The 9,825-nt window shown below is 37.9% G+C and overlaps 1 protein-coding gene across 1 annotated transcript in view; it reads left to right on the top strand.

The window, feature by feature from the left end:
- Nucleotides 1-9,468, top strand: part of plg (plasminogen) — a 21,577-nt gene extending 12,109 nt beyond the window's left edge. The window contains exons 11-19 of the mRNA XM_015372823.1: nt 1,402-1,577; nt 1,662-1,810; nt 3,173-3,266; nt 3,853-3,967; nt 4,241-4,315; nt 4,422-4,562; nt 6,828-6,934; nt 7,212-7,357; nt 9,041-9,468. Of these exons, the coding sequence (XP_015228309.1) occupies nt 1,402-1,577; nt 1,662-1,810; nt 3,173-3,266; nt 3,853-3,967; nt 4,241-4,315; nt 4,422-4,562; nt 6,828-6,934; nt 7,212-7,357; nt 9,041-9,202 (1,165 nt within the window). The 3' untranslated portion in view covers nt 9,203-9,468. The remainder of the gene's footprint in view (nt 1-1,401; nt 1,578-1,661; nt 1,811-3,172; nt 3,267-3,852; nt 3,968-4,240; nt 4,316-4,421; nt 4,563-6,827; nt 6,935-7,211; nt 7,358-9,040) is intronic.
- Nucleotides 9,469-9,825: the final 357 nt, after the last annotated feature.

Raw genomic sequence — 9,825 nt, 5'->3', positions numbered from 1 at the left:
CAGAAGACCTGAGTGGTCTGGAGGGTTGATACACTGATAGCAATTCTGTGATGTATTTAGGTGCTAAGCCATTCAGAGATTTCTAGACTAACAGAAGTATTTTAAAGTCTATTCTCTGAGATACAGGGAGCCAGTGTAAGGACTTTAGAACTGGGATGATGTGCTCTACTTTCTTAGTCTTAGTGAGGACAGAGAAAAGGTCGTGTGGCTGCAGGTTTTCTCTTCAACCAAGCAATGGCACACCAGACTCCATTCATCTCATCAACTGAGTGCAGTCTGAACATGAGATGAATGGAGTCTGGTGTGCCATTGCTTGGTTGGAAAGAAAACCTGCAGCCACACAACCCTTTCTGGAACCGGATTGCGACCCCTGCGTCTAAGTCCTTCAGCAAGCTCCTTAGACCATTGCTTCATGGGCAATACACAGGAAGCATTGAAATGCTGCTAACCACATCTGTGTCAATTAAGTCGTAATGACTTGACTTACCTGACGTTAGTAGAAATAATCGTTATGACTTACCATAGAGACCCCTGAAATTTATTACGGCTACTAGTATAAAGATCTAGGGTCTTGGTCCCACTCTATATCTCAAAGTTCAAATTTATTCAGAAATTTTTACTCTGACTGTAGATATGAATATATTTTACTTACCTGAATAAGAAAAAAAAATCTGTCTTTTCCATTTTGAAAAGTAGTAAGGCCCACCTTTGTTTTATTTCATGTTGTCAGGAATTACCCATTAAAATATTGTTGAAAATTAGGGTATTTAAGAATTGAAATACCTAAATTTAAATTTAGGTATTTATTGAACATAAATTGTTAGGTTTGCCAATGACTGTGGCACCTGAGATTTCCAAAGGACAAATTAAAAGAGCATTTCTCATTACAGTACAGTGCTGAGTACTATACTGTATACTGTACTGGATTTGTCTAAATTTTGACTGACGTTTCTCCTGCTGTAAAAGATTAATTCATTTTTCGTATATTTAATAGATATGTAAAAATGTAAGTCCCTTTATTGTCCCACAATGGGGAAATTCACTCTCTGTATTTAACCCATCCCCCTGGGGAGCAGTGGGCTTTCAGTGTGTGGCGCCTAGGGAGCAGTTAAGGGTCTTGCTCAGGGACCCAGAATAGAGGCTGTGGGGATCGAACTGGTTACTTGCAACCTTCTCAGAGCACAAGCGCACTGCTCTAACCACTAGGCCAACACTCCCGTACATACAGATATGCTAATATTTCTGCAGCATCGTTTAGGTAGATCTTTTATGCTGATGCCGACTGATGTTTACTACCAATTAGGCTCAGTTTAGGTCTAATAAATGGGTATTGAACAATATTGCACTGAATGCATATCTTTTCTATGTGTTTGCGCACACTCAATTGTTCTCCTTTAATAGGGACCTCAGGAGAAATTTCTGCAGGAACCCTGATGGAGACACAGCACCCTGGTGTTACACTACTGACCCCAAAGTCCGCTGGGAGTATTGCAACCTTCAAAAATGCTCTGCCAGGCCCGTAGTACCAGAGCCATCTGCCAGCAGTCCTCAGGCCACACAGACTCCAACAGAGAGAGGTGCAATTGTTGTTTTCACCCTATCCTTGTCATATTTCTGCACCTTTATCAATGATTGAATCTGCTTTTCTGTTATTGTGTCAGACTGCAAGGTTGGAAATGGAGCGGCTTACAGAGGCCCGACTTCCATGACAGTCATGGGTGTGACTTGTCAGGCTTGGAGTGCTCAGAGCCCACACGCACACAACAGTTTCACACCAAACACTCACCCAGATAAAGGTCTGGAGGGAAATGTAAGTTTGTTTTAAGTTTCAGACATTGCCTTGCAAAGCTTTTGATTTCTCTTCAACGTTTCCAGATTTGCACAGAGTACAACCAAAAGCCATTGTGGAAGCTCATTGGTAGAATTCTCTTATGACAGAAAGAAGGCCGACGATTCACATCATTCCGTCATCCGGGGGGGAATATTTATTCACAAAACCGAATTCATACAACTGTCTTAAACACTTCATACATTCAGCGCTATGTCCTCACATCTGTAATTTTCCCCCACCTTCAATCCATTGTGGGCGGCCTTTTATAGGCTCCACAACGCACTGTGTGGATGCACGTGCACGACTGACCCAATTGCGTGCGCGTGGGCCTTAAAGACCCTGTTTTTGCCAAGACTTGTACGTGACTTCCAGCTTGTAAACATCCTGTTATTGCCAAGATTTGTGCATGACTTCCAGCCTGTAGACTCCCTGTTTACATGTTGCAATCTCTGTGTTGCTAAGTGGGCATAAGGTCAGAAACAGGACTACATAATGCAGTACAACTGCTTCATGTTGGCAAGCCAGCCAGCATTAGAGACTTTATTTATTGCTAAGACTCATACTTGAACTTCAAGATGTACTGTTTTGTTGCTAAGTAAGTATAGGGCCATGTTTTAGGATATATTCCGATTCTGATTTCTGATTCTGATATGATATAAGACAATAAAACTGCTACTACACCACATTGTGTTTTTATTGTGAATTTAAATCATGAAAAAGCTCAACGTACTTCAGTATTGAGAAGTAGAAGGAATGTAGGCATGGTTTATATAACATCCTAGAAAAAAGAAGAGAATTAGCTAGTAGGACGTTACTCTTCCACTTAATGGGGGTATCTAACTCAAAACCTGCAGGGATGGTTTACTGCTTCATTTGAGATGTGTCTTTAAAAAGAGTTGATTCAAGTTCATCAATGAGCTCCTTAGCATGGCATCAAGTTGGTTAAGAACCCGGTAATGACCCCCTTATTTGATTAAGGCGCATTGGACCAGAAAAGTATCTAAACAACAGGGACATGAATCATCAAATCTTTCCCCAAGAGAAAGGATAAGAAAGCTACTGCTGAAATAAAGTCATAAAAAGTCATGTTTAAAATTTGTCTAATGCCATCTAGAAATATAGACATACGGTAGTGGCAGCATCATGGTGTGGGAATGCTCATCCACAGCAGGGACAGCAAAGCTGATTAGAGTTGAGAACAGGGCTGCATATCTGACAATCCTGGAGGAAAACCGCTACTTTTATATTTTTGTCATAAAATCCAGCAAACATGTATAGTGTGCTTTGTTTGTAACAAAAGAATGTGTGAATATGTGCACTCGTTCTTTCAATCTACATCAGAGCTGCAGAAACCCGGATAACGATGTTAACGGACCATGGTGCTACACCACTGACCGCAACAAGAAGTGGGACTACTGCCAGATCCCTGACTGTGGTGAGTGCATTTTATTTTACGGCTCTATTTAGCAGAAATTACTAAATAGGCTTACATAAACAAGCAGAAACTCTACAGTTCTTTTAAAAGTGACACTAAGATTTAAGTGGATATATTCCATTTAATGTGATTATCAGTGAGGCAGCAAGCATCTGGTATATATAAATTATTATTATATATACTGTTGAATATTTTGAATATATTGTGAATGATTTCCTGAGAATATTGAATTAAACTTGAATATTTTGAATGATTTCCAGGTTTTACTTCTTCATACTCTTTTGAGACAATTAACATTAATCGATGTAATTTCTCTGGCTGTGTATACCGACAGGTTTATTTTTTGGAGGGTTTTGTTTCTATTTATGTTCAGGTGAATTTAGTTAGTTTGGGAATTTGTGTTTGATTTGGTTGATGTTAACTAGATTCTTTTGTATGTATTGGGTTGATTCATTTATTGTTGTTTGTCACATTGTCTGAAATTAATTCCTATTTATCCATCGATTAATTTAAAAAAACAAATAATAAAACATCCCTTTTACTAATTGCCACTGTGAAACTTACGGTCTGTAAACTTTGTTGCTAGCTGGAATGGACTGCGGAACGCCAGTTGTCAAACCAATGCGCTGCTTTGGCCGTGTTGTTGGGGGCTGTGTGTCCAAACCTCACTCCTGGCCCTGGCAAATCAGCCTTCGAACAAAGTGAGTAGAATAAATATAAATGATAAAATATGACATGAAAGACCTTGCTAAAAAGATAAAATAAGATGTGTGTATTTATTTTTCTAATTCCATCTTCCAACTAAATTATTAAATAACCAAGATTTTGTATCTTTATGCTAAGATGCTGAATTTAAAAAAAGCAACATAACTTGAATGCAATATTATTGATATCTGATATTCTAATAGTTTAAATATTTAAATCTAAGCATTTACCATCGGTGTTGAAGCTTATGTTGTCTCCTATTTCATCAGTGGAGGAATCCATTTCTGTGGGGGGACTCTGATTCACCCTCAGTGGGTCCTCACTGCTGCACACTGCTTGGAAAGGTCACAGTACTGCAACCAAAACATACTATTATAGAGCAAATTCTGTTATCAAAAATAACATACTAGAGGAAAGGTTTTCATGTTTGGACATGCTCTGCTTCTGCAGGTCCAATCGGCCCTCCTCCTACCAGGTATTGCTGGGGATCCACACGGAAAGGGCTAATGAGGAATCCAAACAAGTGAGAAGGCTCGAAAAACTGGTGCTGGGACCAAATAGAGCTGACATTGCTCTCCTAAAGCTGAGCAGGTTAGTACAAGTCTAATGGTAATTGTGTCATAACACAGTGTGATGTTAGGTTTAGTACTGTATGTAGTATTTAGTATTATAAGATGAATCCAGTGCTGCTTAGAACACTGTCAAGCCGGAGCTGGAAAGTGAGGGGAAGACACTGCGGTTAGTTCAGGCTCAGTGGGAAATTAGATTCTTTGACTTGAGGAGGAGGAATAGGTTGCAGACTCACATTTCCAGAAAAAGGTGTCTTTAATTGAATCCAGTCTGTGTGGGATGTTCCAGTGATTGTCTTGTTTGATGATGGGGTGGACAGGGTTTACCCAGACTGCGGTTGGTTGTTCCTTAGTGAAAGGAGAAGCTGACTGGCACTTAGATTTCCTGCGGTCCTTGAACGGGTTATTGTGGAGATGAATCCCCTGCTCAGAGAGAATCCCCAGACAATCCTTGGAGGAAAAGGTTGATCCAAACCACAAACTTGAATCCTTAGCTCAGTTTGGTTCTCAGAAAATCCTTCCAGGGGAGAGAAGGTCCGAAACACACAGTTTGCAGGATGACTTCCTGCTGAAAGGCAAAGACAAAAAACAGCAGGATTAAGCTCAGGTAAACAAGAAACTCAGTTTCACTCAGCAAACTCAGCTTGGCTTAGAGTAACCAAAAACTAGCAAAACAAAGACTCAGTAGTGATGTTATGAGATGAGCCGAGGCTTCGAGGCGTGTGTTGAGTAATGGAGGGGGCGTGTCGAGGCGTGATTCATTTAGAGGAGGGGCCAAAATTGATGACGTCCGAGGCCTCGCTACCGTGATACCACGTGACCGCTTCGGGAAGTGGTTCAGAATGCGCAAGAATTTTGACAGGCATCTAAACAGCCTCAGTGTTCATGTGGGAGTTTGGAGGAGAGATGCTCTCAGTTGGATAAAGTTTGGATAGATTCTAATAATAGATTGGTTGGAAAAACAACCAATCTAGTGGCTAATTTGGTTAGAATAAACAATGTAATGATCAAAATTTGAGCAAACCACCGGACAAAGCCAGTGTTAACACGTCAGTGTTAAGAAGTATTTTCTCCTAGATAAAATTATCTACATAGGTGGCGTCAGCTGTAAGAGTCAGGCTCCCCCTCTAGAGGTTGATGATTCAAGACCTGTCTCTGACTTTTGAAAATTTTGATTAAACGTAATTATTTTGGCTGATGAGACGAATTTGCATTGTTTTGCCCGAGTAAAAATATAGATTGGGTAAATTAGGTCGGTTTAGCCAAAAGATTGGTTGAACACAACTTCCAACCTGATTAAAACCAAAAAACATGGAAAAACTATCATGTTTGAATAAAAATGACTAACGCCTTTCATTTTGCTCATCATTGCCCAATTTGCACAAACACTGTCACTGTCTGTTTGAGTTTATTTCACTAAAATGGCAGAAAAACTGTGCACCTTAAATTATTGTTCTAAGAACTTTTACACTTAAAAAAACTTACAAAAGATTGTATTATACACACCAACCATTAATAATTTCAAGGGAACTTAAAAGGGGAAAAAAAAGAAAAGCAGTTGCAAAAAAAAAATCACAGATTTTATTACAAACTGTAGTTCTGCTGTCCACCAGTATGTGGTGACATGTTCACATGAAGCCTCATGAACTGTGGGGATGGTTGAAGCAATTTGGCCAAACGGTTCAATACCTCATGAGGCTTCATCTCACCATCACTAGGACTCAGGTTAGACTCTGCTAAACTAAGCATGGCTAGAGTACCCAGTATTGGCAGACACTCTGGCCTCGAAGTAGTGGCAGTCAGCAGCTTAAGAACACTCCACAGGTAATGAGGCAACGAGCTGCAGGTGCGCAGGGAGACCCAATGAGGACGGGGCACCACCTGGTGGAGGAGGAAAGGAAACACAAAAACAGACCACACAAACTGGATTCCTGACAAGCTCTGACCTTTGACCTGGTCTCATGATTGTGCTTCTTTCCTCAAATCTCACTGTCATTTCCTTCTTTATATCACTCTTTTTTTGCCAAAGAAACTAGAAACTTAGCATTGTTATCTGCAATAAGCAAGTATCAAGATTTATTATTTTACATTATATATAATATAAACATATTATAGTATATTTTTGGTCAATTAATGTACAATTCAAGGGCTGCAAGTGGTTTTTGGACAAATATAGGATAAGTTATTAAAGTAGATGATAACCAGTAATATAATACTGAAATTATGATTTGGATGTATCTAGGATCAATTAAGTAATAGGTTTATTTGTGTCTCTCTGCATTTATAGCCCAGCTCTCATAAATGACAAAGTGATCCCTGCTTGTCTGCCAGAGAAGGATTACATTGTTCCCAGTGGAACAGAGTGTTACGTCACCGGCTGGGGGGAGACTAAAAGTAAGTCAACAGATGTGTGTGTGTCCTTTTTTAATTTTGGTCAAATAGTCCAAACCTCCTTTTACCAAGATGTAAAACATCTAAGACATTTTTCAGAGATGAATATCAAGTTAAAAACAAAATTCAGCTTTTGCTTAAATGAGAGCTGTAAAGGCACCATGAATTATTAGTAGGTGCATAAGTATTGCACGTAAAGTCTTATTGCAGTTTCGTAAAAACTGTTTAAACATAAGGGGAAACATCTTTAGTAGTATTGCTTAAGTAATTTATGTTGCAGATACTGGAGGTGAAGGTCTCCTGAAAGAAGCTGGATTCCCTGTTATTGAGAACAGAAAATGCAATCGGCCAGAGCTCCTGGACGGACGGGTTAAAGACCACGAGATGTGTGCAGGAAACCTTGGCGGAGGAGTCGACAGCTGCCAGGTAAGGAAAACTAGCATCACTGTGGGGTCACCTTTATGACTGGCTATTGCATTGATCACATTCTTGCAATAAACTAGTTTGCATAGTTAGCAGACTTAGCTTAGTATTTTAGTAGATTTAGTTTGGATTTTAGTTCCTGTAGAATAAATTTTTTCTTCAAAGGCTGGAATTTTTAAAGTATATTTGCACAGTCCCAAACATGACCCAGAAGTCTTATCATTTGTTTAATATCTACCTAATTGTAGTCTATAAAGATCTATGTATAACATATAAATATGTTTTAATGTTTTGTTAGGATAGACTTAATTAATCAACATTCTAACTTTATTATTTAATCTGGTCTCAGTCAATTTACTCTTCCAACAAGAAGCAGATGGCTTGTTTATGACTCATTCGACATTAAACAAGCTAAAATACCTTCATAAACACTGTTCTAGTTGGATATTTGACACATTAGCCTCATATATTTAAAGGGAACATATCGTGCAAAATCCACTTTTTTAGCTTTTGAATATTTTTTTTATTTAATCTTGCAGTATTTTTGGTTTGCAAACTATAGGATGTAGACGAAACAAGCAGATTAATCTAAATGTTTGTTTGCTTTGTCAATTGACCCACATAAGTTATTACACACATATTTATTTCTAGTTCCACAGTGCAATCATAAAAACTGGGAGAATTTTTATATGTGTAGAGAAATACATTTATGGCATGTTTAGAAGAAAATTGGGGAATTCTCTTCATGCAGTATTTAAGCCTTCTCTGCTATTATATAAGAATTCACATTTTTCTTGTAGAGGAGTAAAACGCATGCTGGGCATCGTTAAGGATCATGATTTTCAATTCCGTTTATTTCTATAGCGCAAATTCACAACACATGTAATCTCAAGGCTCTTTACAGTTCAACCAGATCATACAGTCAAATTGATGCAAAGTTTTCTATCTAAGGAAAACCAGTTGATTGCATCGACTCATTGACTTGAATGCAATCCCTGACTCTAAGCATGCTTGTAGTGACAGTGGAGAGGAAAAACTCCCTTTTAACAGAAAGAAACCTCCAGCAGAACCGAGGCCAAGGCCGACTGGGGTTCAAGGAGACAGAAGCAGAGATACAAAAAAACAACTGTGTACTTTTCTTGGACTCCAAGACTGTTCTATTTTTTTATAGAGATATGAGGGAAAAAATATTTCTGCAGCGCAAAATTATCTTTTATGTATCTATTATTAAACTACAAATATGATACAAATACTGACATTAAATAGCAAAAGTTTACATTTATGCAACACAAGTTGAAAAAAAAAAAAATATATATATATATATATAAGGAAAGTAAGGGAAAGGCTTAAAAACATGTTGGCATTCCAGCCGAAAAAGTAGAACCGAAAAACATAGTATCTCTAATAAACAACAGACGGTAATATTGGAATCAGGTAATATCTAGTAACAAGCAGCCAACAAATTAACCACAAAGTAGCACAGATCTGATATTTTCTTTACTATCAGTTATGCTGTTCATATGCTTCACAGTAGAATAAATAATCCATCCCCATAAAATAGCCCCTGTTAACTCAGATCCTGAAAAAAATTATTTTCAGATCAAATTTCAAGTGAAATTCAGCATGATTAAAATCTTATGTGAACATGGATGTGATATTTTATTTTATGTTTTTGTCCTGAAACAGGGTGACAGCGGAGGTCCTCTGGTGTGTTACGCGCAGAATAAGTTCATCATTCAGGGTGTGACATCATGGGGTTTGGGGTGTGCCAACGCCATGAAACCCGGAGTCTACGCTCGAGTCTCCAAGTTTGTGGACTGGATTGACAGAACAATAAAGGCCGATTAAAATCTGCCATTAAAGAATATGAGTGGTGGACGAAATGCAGAACTGAGGCTTTTTCTTTCTGTAATGGCATTAAATAACAAATATCTAGAGGGTATCTGAGTTACATACTTGATCGCAAATCAATTAATAAAAAATATTAAATGCTTATTGAATTGCCTGAATAAATAACAGAAACTTTATAATGTTTTTGTATTCAAATGTCCGTTCATTTTTATTTCCACCTTAATTTGTGTAAGAGAAGTTTTTCAAAGGGATAATAGAATCAAAAGTAAAAAATATTACATGTATGTCGTTGAGTTTTATATAAAAGCATTGGCAAGCAGATCTTTTTTTTATCAGAAGAACATATACAGGTAAAAGGCAGTAAATTAGAATATTTTGAAAAACTTGATTTATTTCAGTAATTGCATTCAAAAGGTGTAACTTGTACATTATATTTATTCATTGCACACAGACTGATGCATTCAAATGTTTATTTCATTTAATTTTGATGATTTGAAGTGGCAACAAATGAAAATCCCAAATTCTGTGTGTCACAAAATTAGAATATTACTGAAGGCTACAGTGTGTAACTTTTAGCGACATCTAGCGGTCAGATTGCAGACTGCAGCAACATGAACATC

The sequence above is a fragment of the Cyprinodon variegatus genome, unplaced genomic scaffold (genome assembly GCF_000732505.1).
Source record: "Cyprinodon variegatus isolate N-32 unplaced genomic scaffold, C_variegatus-1.0 Scaffold76, whole genome shotgun sequence".
Classification (NCBI taxonomy): Eukaryota; Metazoa; Chordata; class Actinopteri; order Cyprinodontiformes; family Cyprinodontidae; genus Cyprinodon; species Cyprinodon variegatus.
The sequence above is the reverse complement of the archived record's forward strand: the minus strand, read 5'-3'. Positions and strand labels throughout refer to the sequence as shown.